Source organism: Pan troglodytes, chromosome 1 (assembly GCF_028858775.2).
Source record: "Pan troglodytes isolate AG18354 chromosome 1, NHGRI_mPanTro3-v2.0_pri, whole genome shotgun sequence".
NCBI lineage: Eukaryota > Metazoa > Chordata > Mammalia > Primates > Hominidae > Pan > Pan troglodytes.
In genome coordinates, this window is record NC_072398.2 from 111814492 (window position 1) to 111838459 (window position 23968).

The window sequence follows — 23968 nt, forward strand, 5'->3', positions numbered from 1 at the left end:
AAACAAACTGACATTTGCTATAACATTAATCAATGAAAAGTGCACCATCTGAACTTGAATTTGCCCATGAGTTTGAAAACACACACACACACACACACACACACACACACACACACACACAGGCCGGGTGCAGTGACTCATGCCTGTAATCCCAGCACTTTGGGAGGCCAAGGTGGGTGGATCACCTGAGGTCAGGAGTTCGAGACCAGCCTGGCCAACATGGTGAAACCCCCGTCTCCACTAAAAGTACAAAATTAGCCAGGTGTGGTGGCGGGTGCCTATAATTCCAGCTACTCAGGAGGCTGAGGCAGGAGAATTGCTTGAAGCCGGGAGGCGGAGGTTGCAGTGAGCCGAGATCACACCATTGCACTCCAGCCTGGGCAAAAAGAGCGAAACTCCATCTCAAAAAAAAAAAAAAAAACCGAAACAAAACACACACACACACACATACACACACACACAAAAAACACTGCAGCATCACTGAAAACTTTCTCTTTCCAATCACTACTACTACTACTTCAGATATTAAAGGTCTGGATGACTAAGTGGTATATGTTCAAGGAATGTTCATATTTTGAGTCTAATTTAATTAGAGCAAAAATTTCAACATTTCTAGGGGAATAAAAAGAGTCTCAGCTAGGCACCTATAAAGTTCTTTATCCTCAGAGCTGACAAGTGGCTCTGGTACACTTAATAGAAAATTTTTATTAATAAAAGAAATAGCTATATAATCCTACTGAGATGAAATTTCCATCTGTAGGACTAACCAACTTTTTCTGTGTCCATAAAAGTCTTGGTTTCAGTTCTGTGTTGTACAACTTTGGGCAACGTATTTAACTTCTTTGAATTTGTTTTTTTCTTTTTTCTTTTCCTTTTTTCTTTTTTTTGAGATGCAGTCTCGCTCTGTCACCCTGGCTGGAATGCAGTGGCGCGATCTCAGCTCACTGCAACCTCCGCCTCCTGGGCTCAAGCGATTCTCATGGCTCAGCCTCCCGAGCAGCCAGGATTACAGGCACCTGCCACCACACCCAGCTAATTTTTTGTGTGTATTTTTAGTAGAGACAGAGTTTCACCATGTTGCCAGGCTGGTCTCGAACTCCTGACCTCAAATGATCCACTCGCCTTGGACTCCCATAGTGCTGGGATTACAGACGTGAGCCATAGCACCCAGCCTCAGTTTATTAGTAAAATGGAGATGCAAATATCTATCTCATAAGGTTGATTTAAGGATTGGTTGAGATGATATGCATACATATACCACAGTGCATGGCACATGGTGGACACTAAAAAAGGTGGCTCCCATGCCCTTGAAAGGACATTTTCATATTAGCTATAATTTCACAAAGTTTAAATTTATTTACTTATTTTTAAAATGTTTTTGTAGAGATGGGATCTTGCTATGTTGCCCAGGCTAGTCTCAAACTCCCACCCTCAAACTCCTGCCTTAGCCTCCCAAAGTGGTGGAGATTACAGGTGTGAGCCACTGCATCCAGCCTCCACAAAGTTTAATGTTGACATGTGAGGGACAAGCAAACTACTCAAATGCCACATAATTTGGAGGAGGAGTTGCAAGATGTCTAATTTTATAAGGTACTTAATAACAGTACCTTATAATATTACAAGTAGGGCTTCCTCCTAAGTGAGATTCCCCTAGATATAATATAAGGCAAAACAATGGAGATATGTGATGAGTCTATTCCTTAGCCCAGGTCAAACAGCCCATGGGTTTAAAGGGGCCATGATAGTTCAGTGATGAGAATTATGTGTATAAGGCTAGTGTTCTCCATTTCCATCATGTCTCTCTACTACCTTAAACTCAGCATTTCTCTCATTATTCTCATTTTTGAGCTATTTTTTAAATGTAACAACAACAAGGCTTTTCCTTGTGAAACACAACTACTTTCACAGACAAAGCACAAAACAGAGAATGAGCCCAAGAATCACATAGAAAAGGCTGCTATAAAAAAAAAATGGAGACAGAGTAAAGATGGCATGGTTCCAGACCATTCCCAACAATTCTCCAGTGATTACTACAGCAGCAACAGGAGAATCCTCCTCTGACAGCCTGACTCGCTCTTTAACCTTTTAAAATTTCAAGAATTTTGTAGAATACTTCATGGGATCCTGACCCTTAGAAAAATATTTTCTTTGGCACTTTCTGTTGTATATTCAGGATGGAGACAATCAGAGATTTCATTTCTTTTGCAGAAATTTCATTTTGCTTCCTAAAGGGAAAGAAAAGTACAGTGAATGCTCAATTCATTTTTATTTATTGTACATTATTTAAGGTAAGGGATTAACAGGTCAGTCATTCAGAACAGCCCAAGAGTTAAGCTGACATCTCAAACTCAGTTGATGTGTTTAACCCCCAAAACAAAAACAAAAATGAACCCCAAACCCCATATGTCTAATTAATTGTAGCGGCAGAAAAGAACTCAGACATCATGTAATCCAGTGGTTTTCAACCTTGACTACAGGTTAAAATCACCTGGCTTCTCCCCAGAGATTTCCTGGAGCCCAGGGGAAAATTTTTTTAAAGTTCTCTGGAAATTATAAAATGTAGTCAGAGCTGGGAACCACTGATCTAATCTAACCCCATTGTATAAAGATGAAATAACAGCCTAAGGCCTAATTTGTCCATGGTCTGTCAGCTAGTGAAGGACAGGGCCTAATTAGGGGGCATATTTCAAAGACAAAATATAAATATCGTAGAATATAGGTTATTCATTATTTTAGGCTAGCCACACCCCTGTTCTCTTGTATCATACTAATTAACTATTACTGAAAAATCATAAATGTGTTTCTGTATGAAGTAGAAAATTAGAGACTTGTAAGAAATCCTCTTTTGCCTCAGAAGTACCTCTAAACCAAGTGTTTTTAATCTGGAGTACCAAAGATAGACTTCATGGGGTATATGAGCAGCCTAAAATTATATGCAAAATTTATTTATATGCTGTAAATACATTTTTCTGGGAAAAAGGACCACAGTTTTTATAAGATTCTCCAAGGAATGTGTCCTAGAAAAGATTAATAATGATGATATGCAAACATATCATGAAATAAATAAACTTATATCAGGGAAGTTCATCTCTGGGAAATGGCCCCACAGACCACTCTGATGAGGGATCCCAAATTTTGAGAAAAATGCTGCTTTTTCTCCAAAACACTTTGAAACTAGCATCATGGTTTATGGTCAGCCTATTTAAGGCTATATTGCTGATCTGATTATAAAGCTTTTGTGATGAGGCCCACTTACTGCAAAGCTTTTTCAGCCACATTTATTTTTTATTTTTATTTATTTTTTATTTATTTTTATTTATTTTTTTAATTTTTATTTATTTATTTTTTTAGAGACAAGAATCTCACTCTGTCATCTGTGGCAAGATCATCTTACTGAGGCCTCAAACTCCCGGGCTCCAGCGATCCCCCTCGGGCCTCTCAGCCTCCTGCGTAGCTAGAACTACAGGAATGTGCCAGCATGCCTAGCTAATTTTTTTTTTTTTTTTTTTGAGACAGAATTTTGCTCTTGTTGCCCAGGCTGGAGTGCAATGGTGTGATCTCTGCTCACCGTAACCTCCATCTCCTGGGTTCAAGCAATTCTTCTGCCTCAGCCTCCCAAGTAGCTGGGATTACAGGTGCCTGCCACTAAACCAGGCTAATTTTTGTATTTTTAGCAGAGATGGGGTTTCACCATGTTGGACAGGCTAGCTAGTCTCGAACTCCTAACCTCAGGTGATCAACCTGCCTCAGCCTCCCAAAGTGCTGGGATTACAGGCATAAGCCACCATGCCCAACCATGCCCAGCTAATTTTAAAATTTTGTGTAGGGATGGGGTCTCACTATGTTGCCCACGCTGGTCTCAAACTCCTGGCCTCAAGCAAACCTCCTTACTTGACCTCGCAAAGTGCTGGAATTACAGGCATGAGCCACCGCGCCTGGTCTTCAGCCACATTTATCTAACAGGAAAACACAGCAACTAACCAAGACTCCGCAAAATTCTATTCATCCCACTGGGCTCCGACTCAGGAATTGTTTCCAAATACTGGATGGCCCGGACCTCAAACAAACCTACAAGGAAAAACTCATGTTGGTGAAACTGTGTAACACTCCAGACTGGGAATTACATAAAATTCTGTGCTTATAACCAGTGTATTATTTCCAGGGCTAAAACAATATTACAAAATAATTCTCATAATAAACAACTCAGATTTTAAGCCCTTGTTGCTTTACAATACTTTTTATTCATAATATAGTAAAATCTTTCAAGGTATTCACTAAATAGAGAGGGAGAACTTTATAATGAAACCGACCTTTAACTCCACTTTTCCGAAGCTCTCGGTCCTGGATGAATCCTGCAAACATCTGAGTCTCCATGAAGAGATCCAGGAAGTGGCGTACACTTCGGGAGGTGTGGGACTTACGGAATGGTTCCCTTTGGAAAACACGCTCCCCACGCTCAGTGACAGTCATGTTCAAAGAATAATGTCCTACCAACTCCACAAAAAACCTGACAAATGCTTCGGACACCAGAGAGTTGAGTGTCACATCTGCTGCAACATGAAAAAGAAAAAAAGAAAAAAATCTCCTCAGTTATCTGTATCTGGAAACACTGGCTCTGGTTATGGAAGTCGTGCCTAAGAAGTTATAGATTAAAGGACTGAGAATAAATCTAGGAGTGTTCATTCTTCACTTTCTTTCTGCACGACCTAGAAAAGGCTAATTGCTTCTACCCTTCCCTTCATTTTCTTCCCATACATACTCCTTCTATATCTTGCAACCTGGCTTGCACATCTGTTGATTTCATTTTAACTGCTCTTTCAAAGGCCACTGGTGAGAGCCAGCCAAATTTAATCTGCTCTTCTATTTTTATCTCCTTTAAGCTCCATGCTGCATTTGTGCTAACTACCTCCTCATTTCTCTTGTCCCCTACAACTCTATGCTCTTCTGATTTCCTGATTCCTTTCCTGACTTGATGACAAAGCAGTTATTTTTCTCTTGTCCTTTCTTTCTCTTCCTGAGCATGGTGCTCAGACACTCCTCTTCAACATTCCCTTCCGTAAAGGGCTAACTGGCACAGAGATAGAGCTGGCTATGATAATACTGTAATTCCAAACCTTAGTTTTCCAGCCCTGTTATCTCATCTTCTACATTTTCAGGCTACCTACGGGTGGTTATTATTTGGCTGTCCCATTAGCACATAAGTTCCATCTGTCTAAAGGTCACTATATCAGGTTCTTTTTGGAACTTGGACTATGAATCAATTAAACAAACAATACATATCTAAAGCTAAACCCATTATATTTCCCCACCAAATAAGTTTCCCTCTCAATATTCCCATTTTTTTAAATAAAGATTTTTTTCCCCAAAATACAGACGAGGTCTTGCTATGTTGCCCAGGCGCTTGTCTCAAACTCCTGGGCTCAAGCAATTCTCCCACCTCAGCATTCCAAAGTGCTGGCATTACAGATGTGAGCCACCATGCCTGGCTGACATTGCCATTTCATACTGCACTATAATTATTCCATAAAAATAGTGATTTGAGTGCTAAAGGTATGTTGTACTGTATTAAGTGCTTCTACAAACATAATAATCTATTATTTTTATTTTTCTTTTACAGAGGAAACTGAGATGCCAAATGATTAAATAAATTCTCCAGAGTCATCTCACCTAGTAAGTGAAGATGCTGGACTCACAAGTCAGGTGATTTTTAATCCCTATAATATACTACATTATATTGCCTTCCAGGTCCCAGGCTCAAACTTCAGATTCGACTTACACTCCCTCTTTTTCTTCCATATCCAAATCGTCTTTCCCCCCACCCCCCTTCACACTGTCTCTTGCTCTTTTCCCAGGGATCCACCCAGGATGGGAATCAGGAACCTAAATTTAGTCAGAGTTCTACCATAAAGCAGTTGCATAATAGTGGGTGGCTCACTTTTCTCAGTTGGCCTGTCCATATCTATGCAGCTAGCAGGGCTGACCAGGTGATTTCCAAGGTCTCTTTCTGAATTACATTTTGACTGTAATCTAGGTTTTTGTTATATTTTGTCCAACACCCTTCCTTCTCATCTCTTTACTTCTGCAGCTGAGAATCCATGTTCATCACTGCATTTATCTTTTTTCTTTTTTTTAATTAATTTTTCTTTGTAGAGATGGGGTCTTGCTATGTTGCTCAGGCTGGTATTGAACTTATCCTGCCTTGACCTCCCAAAGTGCTTGAGATCACAGGTATGAGCCACCACACCCAGCCCCAACACTGCATTTATCTTCAACACTTTTGCCTCACTGCTACATCTTAATTTCTTTCTTTTAAAAATTATGTTTTTCTATAATTTCTTTATTCTTTCCTTTTTAATGTATATACTTTACATATTCTTTGATATGTATGAATATTTTATAACATCACAAGTGAAATGAATAAATTCTCTACCACAAACAAAGCTTAGAAACAGAACATTACTAATGTCTTTGAAGTTTCCTGTGCGACTCCAATGGCATTCTTCTTCTACTTTCCAACAGAGTGACCATGGAATTTTGTATTTGTTATTCCCTTGCCCTGCATTATAGTTTCACTATACACATATAAAACCCCAACAGCATATTAGTAGGTTTTTGTATGTCTTTGAACGGTATACAAAATATTGTATTCTTCTGCAACTTACTGTTTTATTCAATATATGTTTTTAAGATTCATTTTTAGCTGGGTGCAGCTAAAATGGCTCATGCCTGTAATCCCAACACTTCAGGAGACTGAAGCAGGCAGCTCACCTGAGCCCAAGAGCTTAGGACAAGGCTGGGCAACATAGACTCCATCTCTACAAAAAATTAAAGAATTAGCTGAGCGTGGTGGCACAGAAGTGTGGTCCCAGCTACTCAAGAGGCTGAGGAAGGAGGATTGCTTGAGCATTGGGGATAAAGGCTGCAGTGGGCCATGATCACACCACTTGCACTCCAGCCTGGTTGACAGAATGAAACCTTATCTCAAAAAAAAAATTCATTCTTAAGGCTTTATTCTCCTGAAAATGGATATTCACCCTGCTTTTAGTTTTTGCTATCACATATAATGGCACTATAAAAATTATTGAACTTGGCCGGGCGCGGTGGCTCACGCCTGTAATCCCAGCACTTTGGGAGGCTGAGGCGGGCGGATCACGAGGTCAGGAGATCGAGACCATCCTGGCTAACATGGTGAAACCCCATCTCTACTAAAAATACAAAAAATTAGCCGGGCGAGGTGGCAGGCGCCTGTAATCCCAGCTATGCGGAAGGCTGAGGCAGGAGAATGGTGTGAACCCCAGGGGGTGGAGCCTGCAGTGAGCCAAGATTGCGCCACTGCACTCCAGCCTGGGTGACAGAGCGAGACTCCGTCTCAAAAAAAAAAAAAAAAAAAAAAATTATTGAACTTGTTTCCTAGTGATCACGTGCAAGAGATTCACTAGGGTATGTATTTACAAACTACACTGTTGGGTTGTAGGATATGAACACCTTTAATTTTACTAGATAATGCCAACTTCAAAGTGGTTGAACTACTTGACACATTGTTACCAACACTTGATATTGTCAGACTTAATTTTTTTTTTGAGACAGGGTCTTGCTCTATTGCCCAGGCTAGAGTGCAGTGGCACCATCACAGCTCACTGCAGCCTCAAATTCCTGGGCGCAAGTGATCCTTCCACCCAAGCCTCCTGAGTAGCGAGACTACAGGCACACATCAACACTCCTGGCTAATGTTTTAATTTTGTTTGTAGACACTGGGTCTTGCTGTGTTACACAGGCTCGTCTTGAACTCCTGGGCTCAAGTGATTCTCCCACCTTGACCTCCCGAAGTGCTAGGATTACAGGTATGAACCACAGTGCCTGGACAGATTTTTTAGTTTTTGTGAATATGGTGGGTATAAAAAATGGTATTGCATTGTGGCTTACATTTACACTTCCCTGAATGTAAATGATGTAGTGAGGTTGCACGTCTCTTTAATTATTTATGGGCTTATCATGTTTCTTCTTCTTTGAATGTTTGTTCCTATCTTTTCCTCATTTTTCTATTGGATTGTTTATCTCTTTCTTACTGATTTGCAGGTGTTTTTTAAAAAAATAAATTCTAGACACTATTCATTTGATAGTTATATATATTCAAGATATCTTCACCTAGTCTGTAACTAGTTTTAAAAATCTCTTTTCCATGGTGTCCCTTGACGAAAAGAAAATGTAAAGATTTAACACAGTCAAATTAACCTGTCTTTTCCTTTATGGTCTCTGCTCTTTGTGCCGTATTTTTAAGAACCCCACCACTGATTTATTGACATAAAATATTTTCTTCTATTCTTTTAAAAATATTTTCAAAAGCTTTGCTTTTAACATTTAAGTCTTTAAATTCACTGGAATTAATTTTCTGTATAGTGTGAGGTGTAGATCCATATTCATTTTTTTCATATAGAGACCAATTGTCCTAGTATCATTTATTATTATTATTATTTTTATTATTATTATTTTAGACAGGGTCTTACTCTCTCACTCAGGCAGGAGTGCAGTGGCACAATCTTGGCTCACTGCAACCTCCACCTCCCGGGTTCAAGCGATTCTCCTGCCTCAGCATACTGAGTAGCTGGAATTACAGGCGCGTACCACCACACCCAGCTAATTTTTGTATTTTTAGTAGAGATGGGGTTTCACCATGTTGGCCAGGCTGGTCTCAAACTGCTGACCTCAAGTGATCTGCCCACCTCCACCTCCCAAAGTGCTGGGATTATAGATGTGAGCCACCGTGCCCGGCCCTAGTATCATTTATTAAATGGTCCATCCTTTTTCCACTGATACACAACGCTGGCACTGACACAAATCAAGTTTCCTTATGTATATGCACTCTGTATTCTATTGCTCTATTTCTGCACCAAAACCAAACTATCTTAATTACTATCTTTATAATAATTTTTGATGTCTAGTAGTGCAAGCCTTCCAGTCTTGTTCTTTTTTGAGTGCCTTGGCTATTCTTGGCCCTTTGTACATACAATTAAATTTTATGGTTGGGCGCAATGGCTCACCCATGTAATCCCACGGCTTTGAGAGGCTGAGGTGGGTGAATTGCTTGAGCCCAGGAGTTCAAGATCAGCCTGGGCAACATCGTGAAAGCCCGTCTCTACAAAAAATACAAAAAAACCAGCCAGGTGTGAGGGTGCACGCCTGTAGGCCCAGCTACATGGCTGGCTGAGGTGGGAGGATTGCTTGTGCTCAGGAGGTCAAAGCTGCAGTGAGCTATGATCGCACCACTGCACTCCAACCTGGGTGACAAAGCGAGACCCTGTCTCAAAAATAAAAATAAAAATAATAAATAATAAATTTTACAATCAATTGGCTGAATGGAATTCTAATTCTGTCTTGAACCCTCTCCCATCTCACTTTCTTCCCCTCATTCCACTGAATCCGCTGTTATCAAGGTCTTCATATTGTCAAATCCACTGGTCAAATCTTAATCGTCGCCATACTTGGTCTCTTTGCAGCTGTTGGCATAATTGATTACTCTTCTTTTCATGAAGTATTCTCTTTGCTCAACTTTTGCAATGTCACACTCCTGTTTGTTTTTTATTTTTCTTTTCACTTTTCATAGAGATGAGGTCTCATTATGTTGCCCAGGCTAGTTTGGAATTCCGAGCTTCAAGCAATCCTCCTGCCTTGGCCCCCCAAAGTGCTGGGATTACAGGTGTGAGCCACTGTACCTGCCCACACTCCTGGCAGTTTACACACATACTTTCCTGGTTTTTCTCCTTCTTTACTGGCTGCTCCTCTGTTGCTGGATAGTTCTCCTCCTTCCAACCTCCAAGTGTTGGAAATCTAACCACGCCATTTACAACCAACACAGGGCTCAATCCTTAAACCTTTGTTATTTTCTAACAATACTCACTCTATACATCTCATCTCATCTGGTCCCACAGCTTTAAAACAGCAATTTCTAAATGTTTGCTTTTAGCCCAAATCTTTCTTCTAAAACATTTCCAGTTGGATGTCTGCTTAAGTATTAAACTTCTAATAGGTATCTCAAACTGTAACATCCAAAACTAAACTTTTTATTACTCCTCTAAATCTGCTCCTTCTAGGCCAGGTGTGGTGGCTCACAACTGTAATTCCAGTGCTTTGTGAGGCTAAGGTGGAAGGATTGCTTGAGACCAGGAGTTTGAAATCAACCTAGGCAACGTGGTGAGACCCTGTCTCTACAAAAAATAAAAAGATTAGCTAGGTGTGGTGGTGCATGCCTGTAGTCCCAGTTGAGGCAGGAGGATTGCTTGAGCCCAGGAGGTTGAGGCTGCAGTGAGCTATAATTGCATCATTGCACTCCAGCCTGGGTGACAGAGCAAGAAACAAAAAACAGAAAAAGAAAAAACCCAAAACAAACAAAAAACGCTGCTCCTTCCCTAATGTTCCCTGTCAGTACATAGCCTTTTCTCATCTGTAAAATGAGGATTAAATAATGATACCTGCTTCATAAAGATAAAACAAAATGTATGTCAAGTGCTTAGCATATGCCTGATACAGTATAAACACCCAATAAATATTATTTGCCCATTTATTTAACAAGTATTTATTGAGTACCTATTTACCGAATACTGTTTAAAGTACTGGAGATAGAGAACAAAATAAAACCACTGTTCTCACGGAACTTATGCTGTAGAATATGAGATAGTGCTAAGAGCCTTGAATAAAATTAAAGCAAAGGGAAGAGGATAAGGAGCACTAGGGGAATGGGTACAATTTAATATAGGACAGTCAGGAAGGGCCTCAGTGAGAAGATGATGTGAGCATGGACCTACAGGAAGAAAGGGCAGGAGTCATGTGGATATCTGCGGGAATAGCATTCTATAAATGTAACTGAGCAAGTGCAAAGGTCCTGAAATAGAAGAGGACCTGGCATACTGAGGATAAGCAAGGAAGCTGATTATAGGATTTTCAACGCACAGGCAATCTAATGCTACTTTGGTATATCCTTTAACATAGTGCTGGGCATTCAGTAAATATTTACTATCTTAACCTTAAGTCCTTGGCTCACTTGTCTCATACCTTGTGAAAAATTCTGCTCCTGAGTCAAGATTTCATTTCGTTCTTCCAAAATCTGCATCAGGGCAGCTTGAAGTTTTGGTGGTAGAATTTCATCCTCATCGGATACCTTAAGAAGAAAAAAAAATGGAGATTTTTCTTTGTTTGAGATTTGAGGGATTAAGTCTCAAATATGCCCTAGTTATTTCTCCAAAATTCCACAAGTGACTGTATATATTTTGGCTAAAGAGTCAGTCTGAAGTCTCCTTCCCTACATGAAGAATCTTTCATGTTTATGGTGTATATTTTAACTATATTAAAAATATATATACTTTGTAAAATTTTCTGGCACTTTTCCACCAGATCTCTCTCATCTACAAGTCTTCTGTTATATTATGAAGATCATCCACGAATAGTGTTTCAAACATCATGAGCTAATTGATTCTGAAAATGTCCTGGGAAACACTCTTCTTTTCACCCTGTGTTTCAGAGCTCACACTCCTACATACAGGTTATATCCGGAGGGCTGCTCTGAGGAGGCTTTATGAACTCTTCCTTTCCACTTCAATATTCAGAATAAATGGTCACTTCATTTTTGCTCCTACTGTACCTTGTACAAATTTCTATTATACAATTTCTAAAACTTTATGTATGTCTGTTTCTCCCCATTAGACTGTAAGACCTGAGGGTTCAAACTGTGTCTTACTCATTTTTACATTCTAACAGAATATCTAGAAATAATCAGTGCTTGGCCGGGCGTGGTGGCTCACGCCTGTAATCCCAGCACTTTGGGAGGCAGAGGCGGGCGGATCACGAGGTCAGGAGATCGAGACCATCCTGGCTAACACGGTGAAACCCTGTCTCTACTAAAAATACAAAAAGTTAGCCGGGTGTGGTGACGGGCACCTGTAGTCCCAGCTACTCGGGAGGCTGAGGCAGGAGAATGGCGTGAACCCAGGAGGCGGCGGAGCTTGCAGTGAGCCGAGATTGCGCCACTGCACTCCAGCCTGGGCGACAGAGCGAGACTCCATCTCAAAGAAAAAAAAAAAAAAGAAATAATCAGTGCTTAATAAATGCTTTTAAAATGTAATTAAATTAGAGGCTTATGTGTCGACCCACCTGGAGTTGAAGGGTGGTTTTACCTCTTTTGAGAATGAGACATTTATGTTTCCTCCTTCCTCCTTTGGGATAGGCAGCTATAAACTGAAGCCAAATTTTTCAGGTCAATCTTGCATGATTGGCCATGGTGTCAATTCAAGTATGTGTAGGAACTAAAAGTTTTGCCTGAGTCACATTCTCTAAGTACTTTCACATATTGTCTGTCCAATTATCTACAGTAGACATTTATCCTAAAACATAAGTAATTACCTCCTTTGGCACTCACCTCCTGTAAGAACTTGTCTGCACAGAGATCAACTATCAGCACCTATGAAATAAAGGAGCCAGGCAACTTCAACCAGAGACATTCACAGACAAATACAGGCAATGAGAATAGTTTTAAACAAAATTTACTCAAAGTTTCAGCCCATTTAAAAGTTAGCCAATCAACACAACAAAAAATAAATTGCAAGTAAAAGAATGATGACATGCACACCTATAGATTAAAAGAGACTAAAAATACGTCAACTAAATACAGTGTGTGGGGCCAGGCACGGTGGCTCACACCTGTAATCCCAGCACTTTGGAAAGCCGAGGCAGGAGGATCTCTTCAGCCCAGGAGTTGGAGACCAGCCCTGGCAACACAGTGAGACCCTGTCTCTACACATTTAGCTGGGCGTGTAGTACACACCTGTAGTCCCAGCTACTCGGGAGGCTGATCTGAGAGGATCATTTGAGTCTGGGAGGTCAAGGCTGCAGTGACTGTGATTGCGCCAATGCACTCCAGCCTGGGTGACAGAGTGAGACCCTGTCTCTAAATAAACAAATAAATGAATAAATAAATAAGTACAATGTGTGGACTCTGTTTGGAACCTGATTTAAACAAATTATTAAAAGTTTATGAGACAACTAGAGATTTAAACACTGGATTTTGCTGATATCAAGGAATTGTTTGGCCGGGCGCTGTGGCTCACGCCTGTAATCCCAGCACTTTGGGAGGCCGAGGCGGGCGGATCACGAGGACAGGAGATCGAGACCATCCTGGCTAACACGGTGAAACCCCGTCTCTACTAAAAATACAAAAAATTAGCCGGGCGTGGTAGCGGGCGCCTGTAGTCCCAGCTACTCGGGAGGCTGAGGCAGGAGAATGGCGTGAACCCGGGAGGCGGAGCTTGCAGTGAGCCGAGATTGCGCCACTGCACTCCAGCCTGGGCGACAGAGCGAGACTCCGTCTCAAAAAAAAAAAAAAAAAAAAAAAAAAGGAATTGTTGGATATTTTAGGTGTGATAATGGTATTGAGTTTATGTTTAAATATGCCCTTATGTTATAGAGATTCACACTGTAATATTTAGAGATGAAATTGTGTCAGGATATCCTTCAAAATATTATGGGAAAGAGGAATGGGTAAGGGTAAAGACAGGCCATGACTTGATAAGTACTGAAGTGGGGTGACTGGTACACAAGGATTCATTTCACTCTTCTGTTTACTTTTACATATGTTTAAAGTTTCCAAAATAAAAAGTTTTTTTTAAAATTTTTTATTTTTTAAAAGAAGGACAAGGCAGCGGAGTAATGGGGAACAGTCTTTTCAGTAAGTGGTATCGACACAGATGGTTATCCATATAAAAACAAATGAAGCAACCCCTACTTCACATTATACACACAAAAATCAAGTTCCAGGAGGATTCATAATCAAAAGTTAAAGGCAAAATAATGAAAGGCCCAAGAGATGATATAGGAGGATATTTTCATGAAGTTAATATAAAGTAACTTAAGCAGCTCACTAAAAACACCATCTATAACGAAAAAGATTGATAATTTTAACCACATTAAAATTAAGAATTTCTGTGCATTAAAAAACATCATTTTTGAAAATGAAAAGGCAAGCCACAGACAAAGGGGCCAGTACCCAGAATATAAAAAGACATCTTAACGCCAGGCGCAGTGGCTCACTCCAGTAATCCCAGCACTTTGGGAGGCTGAGGCAGGCGGATCACCTGGGATCAGGAGTTCAAGACCAGCCTGGCCAACATGGTGAAACCCCGTCTCTACTAAAAATACAAAAATTAGCCGGGCGTGGTAGCAGGCACCTGTAATCCCAGCTCCCTGGGAGGCTGAGACAGGAGAATCGCTTGAATCCAGGAGGCGGAGGTTGCAGTGAGCCGAGATCACACCACTGCACTCCAGCCTGGGGGACAAGAGTGAGACTTCGTCTCAAAAAGAAAAGAAAAGAAAAGGAAAAAAAGGCATCTTGAACAATAAGAGAGTAGGGGCTGGGTGCAGTGGCTCACACCTGTAATCCCAGCACTTTGGGAGGCCGAAGAAGGCAGATCACTTGAGGTCAGTAGTTTGAGACCAGCCTGGCCAACATCGTGAAACCCCGTCTCTACTAAAAATACAAAAAATTAGCTGGGCATGGTGGTGTGCACCTGTAGTCCCAGCTACTTGGGAGGCTGAGGCACGATAATTGCTTGAACCTGGGAGGCAGAAGTTGCAGTGAGCTGAGATCACGCCACTGCACTCCAGCCTGGGCAACAGATTGAGACTCCATCTCAAAAACAAAACAAAACAGTAAGAGAGTAAACAATGTAGTGGAAAGAGACAAAGATTTTTATAAAAGATGATATTCAAGAGACCAATAAATAGAAGGATGCTCAACCTCAACAGGAATCAAGGAATGCAAATTAAACCGCAATATGAATAACACTACGCACCCACCAGATAGGCTAAATTATACAACTGATGATAAAAAGTGATGGTGAAGACGTGGAGCAACAGGAACTCTCATACACTGTTGAAGGGAATTTAAATTGGCACAACTACTTTGGAAAACAATTTAACTTTATTTATTAAAGTTGGAGATATGTTTACCCTATGACTCAGCAATTCAATTTCCAAGTATATACCCATTGAACTGCATGTGTGTATGCACTGAGGGTCATGTATATTTATAGCAACATTATTCATAACAACCTCAAACTGGAAACAACTCAAATGTTCAACTGTAGAATGGATAAGAAAATTGTGGTACATTCACACAATGGAATCCTATATACAATTAGAATGATCAGACTATTGTTGACCTCATCAACATAGATGAATCTTACAGATATAATGTTGAGAAAAGGAAGCCAGGCAAAAATATATATACCATATGAATCTATTTATATCAAGCTTAAAACCAGACAAAGCTGAATTACATTGCTTAGGGAGGAATGCCGAGGGGTAAAACTATAAAGCAAAAACAAGTAAATGAATACCATAAAAGTCAAGATAATGAGTACCTTTGGTGGGGGATGGGGATGGAAACAGAAAGAGGCATGATGGGGACTTCTAGGGGGCTGGCACTGATTCCATTGTGGTAATATTTCCATTCCATTCTAATGCTCGTTATGTATCTGTACATTTTGCTTTAACCACTTATCTATATGTGTGTTATATTTGAAATAAGGTTTTTTGGGTTTTTGTTTTGAGACAGCGTCTCCCTCTGTCGCCCAGGTTGGAGTGCAGTGGCATGATCTCGGCTCACTGCAACCTCCACCTCCCAGATTCAAGCAATTCTCCTGCCTCAGCCTCCCAAGTAGCTGGGATTACAGGCATGTACCACCACGCCTCGCTAATTTTTGTCTTTTCAGTAGAGATGGGGTTTTACCATGTTGGCCAGGCTGGTTTCAAACTCCTTGACTTCAAGTGATCCACCTGCCTCAGCCTCCCAAAGTGCTGGGATTACAGGCATAAGCCACCATGCCCGGCCTTGAAATAATTTTTAAAGTTAATCCAGAGTAGTGTACCCTTCAGAATAACACAAGAATGAGCCCAAGGTTACTACTGTAAATAAGATACAGCTTTGGATTTATGTGTACTATCGAATTTTCCCATCTTATTACTAGAAGTATTATAAACAGCAATATTATAATAATTTAATAGAAATATTATAAATAGCATAAAATAGTAATAACTAAATTAATAACAATTCCACCACTCTTAAGATCACTTATTTTTACTTCTCAATGCTCCAATATTAGGTTCCATTCTTCTATCTCACCTCTTCAATGGGTAGGTCCTGGAGCTGTGGTAAGGAGCAAGACAGGATTCCAATAAGGAATGGTGTAGGTGAGCACACGATGTCAATCATAGATGCTGGCAGGACTGGGATATAGGTATGCTGCCAGGTGAACGGATACAGTGTAGCTACCACAGCATGGCCACATTTTGACAGGGTGCTAGCCAGAGGAGAAAACAAATGGTGTCATATATAGAGTAACATAAGGAGGACATTTCAGTTATTATGTTAAAGAATTAAAAATTGATGCTGGTTAGTGATCATAGATTAAAAACTATGCAAACAGTCATTAATTTTTTTAACATTTTACTTAAAATTTAAACTTACTTTACTGAAAATGTTCGATCTTAATCCAGCTCATTTCCACAATTTCTCATGCGAAAAATTAGTGTACTTAGAAAAGTATTACCAACTTTTGACAATAGGGTAAGCAAAATGCATTTAAAAGGGAAATTTATTACAACCCAAAAAAGTCATCGGTATAGCCTAACGCAAGTGGCTTTTTGATGATTTACCATTTGAAATCATCCATGCCACTATATACCACTAGATAACTGAGAGACTGATCCTACATTTCAAAAATATGCCCACATTTTTGTTCTCACTCATAGGTGGGAATTGAACAATGAGAACACTTGGACACAGGGTAGGGAACATCACACACCGGGGCCTGTCGTGGGGTGGGGGGATAGGGGGAGGGCTAGCATTAGGAGAAATACCTAATGTAAATGATGAGTTAATGGGTGCAGCACACCAACATGGCACATGTATACATATGTAATGAACCTGCACGTTGTGCACATGTATCCTAGAACTTAAAGTATAATAGTAAAATAAAAAAAAAATGCCCCAATTTTAAAATTTGGAACAAATAAAACACCAGTGTGAAGTAACATATTTCACTTATTTCTTACCTTAGGCTGTTGGCAACAAAGATTACCCTACGCTCCAAAAGGAGAGAGGCACAGACCCGGATGAGATGACACACACTCAGGCACTTAAAGAGACATTTAAAATCAACATGTTCCAATCGGGAATCTAGTGGTCGGCAGAGTTCAATGGACTGAAATGCAAGAAGTTGAATCAGGTGAGCTAATGTTGGAAAACAATCCCTAGTGCCAACGCTATGGATCCTGTTATTCTTATATAAGTTAAATTCAAGAAAGGTCTGCTACACGGGGTCTGTGAAGCTTCCTATACTAATGCCAGGACCCAACAGCTTATTTTTGTGGGGTAAATCAAGATCCTGTATTCCTTCTGACAATAGTATATACAGTCTTCATTTATCACATGAAATTGTCATTACAAAGGGACTCAGTCTATGTATGGTAGAAAATCTCTGGGTCCTGGGTCTAGGAAGAACTACGTCACAGATCAACTGGATATTTCTCCAGTGCTTTATGGAAATAAAACATATTCTTTACAGTTTATGGAAAAGGGAAATCTATCCCCTTGGGCTCTGGAAACTGCCTACTAGTGTAAGTCCTGCTTTTTAGTGCTATCAAATCTTTTCAAAATGAGCTAACTTACCTCGTCTCCAGCCCCAGGGAGGTAACTCTTAACTGTGATGGTGCGTCCAGGAGCTGGGAAAGGAGCTTCCATGACACTTCGCATGAATGGGTAAACAAGGGCTGGAGACATTTCTCTTCTCTTCTCTACTTCATCCAGAATCTATATACACAAAGTGTTATTTTATTATGGACTAAGTTAAAAAATATAAAAGAATGCTATTACAGGAACTGCCAAACCTGGTGTACAAACTTTAAAATAACCCAAATAAAATTTAAGACAGATAAGCTTCTGCAATCAATAAAAGTTAAATAAGCATCATATCTCTTGGGAGGTATCATTATACCCTGAAGAAAAGTTACTAACATAAATCAACTTATTTTTAAAGGAGAAGCCCCTTTTCATCTCACTAACGGAGGGGCAAAGAAGGTGACAGTGACAATGATATCCTGCAATTTGGTCTAAGAAAGACACGAGACAAGATAGGCTTTGGACTATGTTCTCCCTTAAGCTGAAAGTTCTAGCAAACCAAAATGAAGATGATATAGCAACAGCAAATGGATTAGAGATGTAAGTTTAAGCCTTCAGGCACGTGGTTCCTAGTTTACTAATAGGGAACCTTTCTGAAGTAACATGTTAAACTCTATGCCACTTAATATTAAGAGCTCAAAAAGGACACCATTTTTCATACAGCTCATTCTCCACTCACCTTTGAAAAAAGATTGAAGCAGCCTAGGCGACTAACCATGCAGTATACTTCAGGGAGTCGCTTTCCTTTGCCTACTGGCTAAAAGATAAAAACAACAACAACAAAAAAATCAAGCCGCATACGTTTTTATTAATACTAATTTGGACTATTAATTATCTTTTACTACTCTTTAGTACGGAGCAGTAACCAAGGCTCTCATCTTCAGTGAACACTGAAAGATGTGAAAAGTGCTAAAAATGATAGCATGTTTTATTCTAGGTTTAGTGAAGCCACCCAAGCAAGAAAAAAGCCCTAATATGGTTGGTGAGTAACTCAGAGCTCCTTCGAGTAGCTCATTGTACTCTATTTCAAATATATCCAGACTGAGATTCAGCCACTATGTCATCAGTTACTTCCTCTATTATAAACAAATAAAATAAATCCATACCCCTTCTCTTCTAGAACACTCCATGGTTAACCCCCACCTTCCTCTTGCTGTTTAAAGCTAATACAGCTTCCTTAATACACAGATCATTGAGCATCCCTCAAACTCATCTAGAGATAGTGTTTCTGAAGTTCCTACTCTGACTCAATTGTTCCTTGACCAACCCTGTCTGTAACACAAATCTGATACTTACCAAGAGCTTCTTACAGTAACCAAACCACCGGCTTCCATCTTCACCAGTCAAGACAAAGGAGAATGTTTCACTGAAAAAAGAGCCAATAGTTAGTTTAGGATCCAAACAATTACTTATGGCATTCTTCATGGAACAAACAATTGAAAACTAGAGTCCAACAGTAGTCATTTTGTGATCTAGTTAGGATCCAAACAACCACTTACGGCATTCTCCATGGAAAAAACAATTGAAAACTAGAGTCCAGGTTTTCAAGTGATCTAAGAGGAGGCATAATATTACATTCATTGCAAGTTACACTCCTCCTAAGGAATGTCCAGGCCTTAAGAATATCTTGCCTTGTACTGGAGTGAGAGAATAGGTATGAGATAAGCTGTTGATGTTGGTTCCTTTTGTTTTCTTATTCATCCACTCTAGGTATTAATCGGGTTATTTTCATTTAAATTTTATTTTTATTTTTTAAGACAGTCTCACTCTGTTGCCCAGGCTGGAGTGCAGTGGTGCAAACAGATCTCACTGCAGCCTTGACCTCCTGGGGCTCAAGTGATCCTCCCACCTCAGCCTCCCAAGTAGCTGGAACTACAGATGTGTGCCACCATGCCCCACTAATCTTTTAATTTTGTGTAGAGATAAGGTCTCACTATCTTGACAGGCCTGGTCTTAAACACCTGGGTTCAAATAATCCTTCTGTCTCAGCCTCCCAAAGTGCTGGGATTATAGACATGAGCCACTGTGCCTGGCCTTATTTTCCTTTTGTTGAATGCCCAATTTAGTCAAACAGATAGGTAAGCTACAAAGACTTTTGATACGTTATTTCTCAGTTCCAAATTCTTCTCTTTAGTTCTGAGAGGCTGTACAGAGCAGCGATAGGCAAAGGATTATATCCTTAATATGTAAAAATTATGAAGAAAAATATCAACTCATTAGAAACATGGGCAAAAGATATGTGTTGATAATTTACAAAATGAAAACCTAAATATACCCAAGAAAGAAACTCAGACTCAATAATCAAATAAGTCCTTTTTTTTTTTTTTTCTGAGACGGAGTCTCACTCTGTCGCCCAGGCTGGAGTGCAGTGGCGCGATCTCTGCTCACTGCAACCTCCACCTCCTGGGTTCAAGCAATGCTCCTGCCTCAGCCTCCCGAGTAGTGGGACTACAGGCATGTGCCATCACACCCAGCTGATTTTTTATTTTTAGTAGAGACGGGGTTTAACTATGTTGGCCAGGCTGTTCTCGAACTCCTGACCTCAGGTGATCCACCCGCCTCGGCCTGGGATTACAGGCGTGAGCCACAGCACCTGGCCAAGTCCAATTTTTTTTTTTTTAAGAGACTGGGTCTCACTGAACAGAACTTAATTTTCTGAAGACATATTTATTATCTACCTTCTTTCCTCCCTCCCTCCCTTCCTTCCTTTTATTATTATTATTATTATTTTTGGACAGGGTCTTGCTCTGTTGCCCAGGCTGGAGTACTGTGGCACAATCATAGCTCACTGCAACCTTGAACTCCTGGGCTCAAGTGATCCTCCTGCCTCAGCCTCCTGAGTAGCTACTGCACACCACCGTGTCTGGCTAGTTCTTTTGGTATTTTTTGTAGAGACAGGGACTTGCTATGTTGCCCAGGATGGTCTCAAACCTGGCCTCAAATGATCCTCCCACCTTAGCCTCAAAGTGCTAGGATTACAGGTGTGAGCCACTGCACCTGGCCTAAATCCAAACTTGAACAATATATACATGTCTGTATTTGGCTAAAAATAAAGATTGGAAGGGAATATGCAAAATATTTACAGTGATTACTTTTGAGTAACCAGACTGCCAGTGATCTGTAATTTCTGCTTTTTATTTACTCTTCTGTGTTTCCCAAATACTCTAGAATAAACACATATAACTTGTTGTGGGGAAAAGCCAGCCACAGAGCAGCCAGGCCACTATGAAAGGCGCTGTTTATAAAGGTAGCAGTGCAACTGACAACACAAGAGCATCAACAGTGATGGCTGAGAGATGAGAGTGTCAATCAGGCTAAACTGCTTATGAGAGATAGTAGCTTAGTCTGGAAGCAACACGAAGTTGAAGTGCAGAGATATTTAAGCAACAGCTGAGGCTATTATCCAGAAGGTCATTACCATGTGATACGGTTCAATGAATCAAGCTTTTCAAACTAAATGGCATCATCAATAATTATAGTTTTGAACAAAGCAGGCATCTATTAATATTTACAAGCAGAATTCAGAGATTATGATAGTTTATTAATTAAAAGTAGTAATTTCCTCTAGATACCTGGAAGAAATTCTTTAATAACTTCCTTTCTTAATATACTACACTTCCCAAACTGGAGCCTCCCTTTGTACAGGTTCCACAGAGGAACGTAAAAGCTGGGCTGTGGATTATTCTGTTAATTTGAAGAAGAAAGAAGATAAAGATGAAGACACTGCTCTGTTTTATCTCTGTTTCTAGGTTGAGTCTCAAAATCCAAGTCTTTTTTCATTTTCTGTCCACTTGGGAGCATTTCTGATTGTATGTAAAATAGAACTTTTTTTTTTTTTTTTTGTAGAACTGGCAAACTGAAGAGACTCTCAAATTTGTTTTCCTTTTGACACTGAAATTATTCCACGTTTTTATTTTTTTAAGCCCCACATAGGAAATGTTCTAGTTCTCCTTCTTCCTTTCCTCCTACCACATCCTTGACTTGCCACAGTATTCACATAGCTTCACTAATGGCTGTACCCATTTCTCAAATACTCTGATTTATTTTTGCAGGTCTAATGAATAGAAATCAGATAAATTAGCCCATTTACCTCTTGAGTTCTGAGGTTGGCATCCAGTCCTTTGAATCAGGAAAACAAAATTTTGGAATAACTTTAAGCCTCTCTTCCATGTCTTTGGACTGCTTATAGCCATGATCATCCTGAAAAAGATAACACCATAGGTGATTTAAATTATACTATGTAAGTGGGGAATAGAAAGAAAAAACTCAGCCTTGTCTCAGGAGAAAAGGTCTCTGATAAGCCTGAGTAGTTGCTGATAAGCCTCAGCATGGTTTTGTACTGCTTAACTAAATTAAAAAGTCAATTCTGGAAATCACTGAGGATGCACTGAGAACAGAGTTACTAAGAAAAAAGAATCCTGTTTTTACTTAGAAATGGTATCTGTGGATATCTCAGCATCTACTGTAAGAGAGATTAGTGAAAAGTTTCCTATCAAGAGGTAAAATCTTAATTCAGGATTCACACACTAAATGGGAACCCAGTATTTTTATGAACTGTGGGATATAAGATAAAAATCCATTCTTCAATGTACTGAGAACAAAAACCTAGTCGGCTCAAGACACTTTCCAAACAATAATCAAAGAAGCTTTGAAATGGTAGATGAATGTTATTTAGAAAAGATACGGCCAGATGCACTGGCCTGTAATCCCAGCACTTTGGGAGCCCAAGGTGGGCGCATCACTTGAGCCCAGGAGTTGGAGACCAGCCTGGGCAACATGGTGAAACCCCATCTCTACAAAAAATACAAAAGTTAGCTGGGTGTGGTGGCACATGCCTGTAGTCCCAGCTACTCAGGAGGCTGAGAAGTGAGAGGATTTCTTGAGCCTGGGAGGACGAGGCTGCAGTGAGGCATGATTGCGCCTTGCACTCGAGCCTGGGTGACAGAGAGAAACCTGTCTCAAAAAAAGAAAAAATAAAAGATACTATTTTGAGAATCCACCCCATATATAATCATTTCCTTTAGCATAGAATCTTTGCTACCTAATTGCTGGTTTGGAACTTCTTGTAAAATTTTAGCATAGAAGATCCTTTTGCATAAATCTGGTACTGTACTTATATGACAGTCTAAATTTCAGTAAACCAGACATTTAGAAATTAGTATGACCTGTCCTCTATAAAAACAAGCCCTTAAGTCTAATTACCATATTGCCTTCAGATAACTAATAACAATGATCTCCCTTTTAATTTCTTTTTTGTTGTTGTTGAGAAGGAGGTCTTGCTATGTTGCCCAGGCTGGCCTCAAACTCCTGTGCTCCAGTGATCCTCGTGTCTCAGCTGGCCAACTAGCTGGGATTACAATTATGTGCCACTGTGCACAGCTCTTTTAATTTCTTAAAAAAAACAAACTATGTAGCCATTCTGGGTCACTTAACAGTGCTGTGACATTGTACTTTCAGGCTACATTGAGAAATTTTATGAGAAATTAAACTTACTGATTATTTACTGCAGGGATATTTTTGAGGACTTTTTGAAAATGAGAATCCATGCAGGAAATGTCTCTTAGATTCCAGTACAGTTGTACTTCACCAGCTTTTTTAGTGAAACATGTAACTCAGGGTTATAAACCCAACAGTCCTAAAGTGGCCAAGCAGATAACTGAAATGAAAGAAGTGGTCCAAGTAATAAGCAGGAGAGTGACTAAATGTCCCTATTAAAGGGATCACTCCTTACTAAGGAAAACTACATAATTCAGATAGCATAATGCAAAATGAAAATGTGGAGCCCCTTGTTCAAAAAGCAGAACAAATTAAATATAAAACATCTTTTTTCTTCTGTGGCCTCTGTAATGGAGTTTTTATTTGCTATTTAATGTCACACTCCCTCAGACACGAGGATCCTGGGGGATGAGTGTAGACTCTCCCAGACACCCAGGTGCTGCAGTCTGCAATCCGGTACACAAGTGGCCCACAAGGTGCTGGGTTTCCTCTCTGGGTAGCTGCAGAATTGAGACTCTGTGTTTCGACTAGGGGTTGGGAAGTTAAGCCAGGCATCTCCCCTTCCCATGGGGGCCACCATTCCAACCCACAGCAGTTGAGCAATCCCCAAATAGTCACCCACAAGTGGCACCACCAGCCCAGGCCAGGGAAAGCTGCCCCATGCCTTGCCTGGAGATGTTGCAGGGCAATGCTGGTCTGATCCTAACCCTCCCAATGCCTGTGCCCAGCCAGGGGGAGAAAGTGGCAGTA

General features: G+C 40.2%; 1 protein-coding gene across 2 annotated transcripts in view; it reads right to left on the reverse strand.

Annotated features, from left to right (window-relative positions):
* Window positions 1-1674: 1674 nt before the first annotated feature.
* Window positions 1675-23968, reverse strand: part of DENND2C (DENN domain containing 2C) — an 85338-nt gene continuing 63044 nt past the window's right edge. The window contains exons 9-19 of one of the 2 annotated variants that reach the window (XM_009428709.4): window positions 21813-21922; window positions 19019-19088; window positions 18402-18479; window positions 17714-17854; window positions 17098-17246; window positions 16166-16343; window positions 12407-12448; window positions 11047-11152; window positions 4311-4547; window positions 3982-4068; window positions 1675-2225 (exon numbers count right to left, since the gene is read on the reverse strand). In XM_009428709.4, coding sequence (XP_009426984.3) covers window positions 2194-2225; window positions 3982-4068; window positions 4311-4547; window positions 11047-11152; window positions 12407-12448; window positions 16166-16343; window positions 17098-17246; window positions 17714-17854; window positions 18402-18479; window positions 19019-19088; window positions 21813-21922 — 1230 coding nt within the window. In that variant the 3' untranslated portion in view covers window positions 1675-2193. Of the gene's footprint in view, window positions 2226-3981; window positions 4069-4310; window positions 4551-11046; window positions 11153-12406; window positions 12449-16165; window positions 16344-17097; window positions 17247-17713; window positions 17855-18401; window positions 18480-19018; window positions 19089-21812; window positions 21923-23968 lie in introns of both variants that reach the window. The other variant, XM_009428704.4, reaches the window with a different exon arrangement.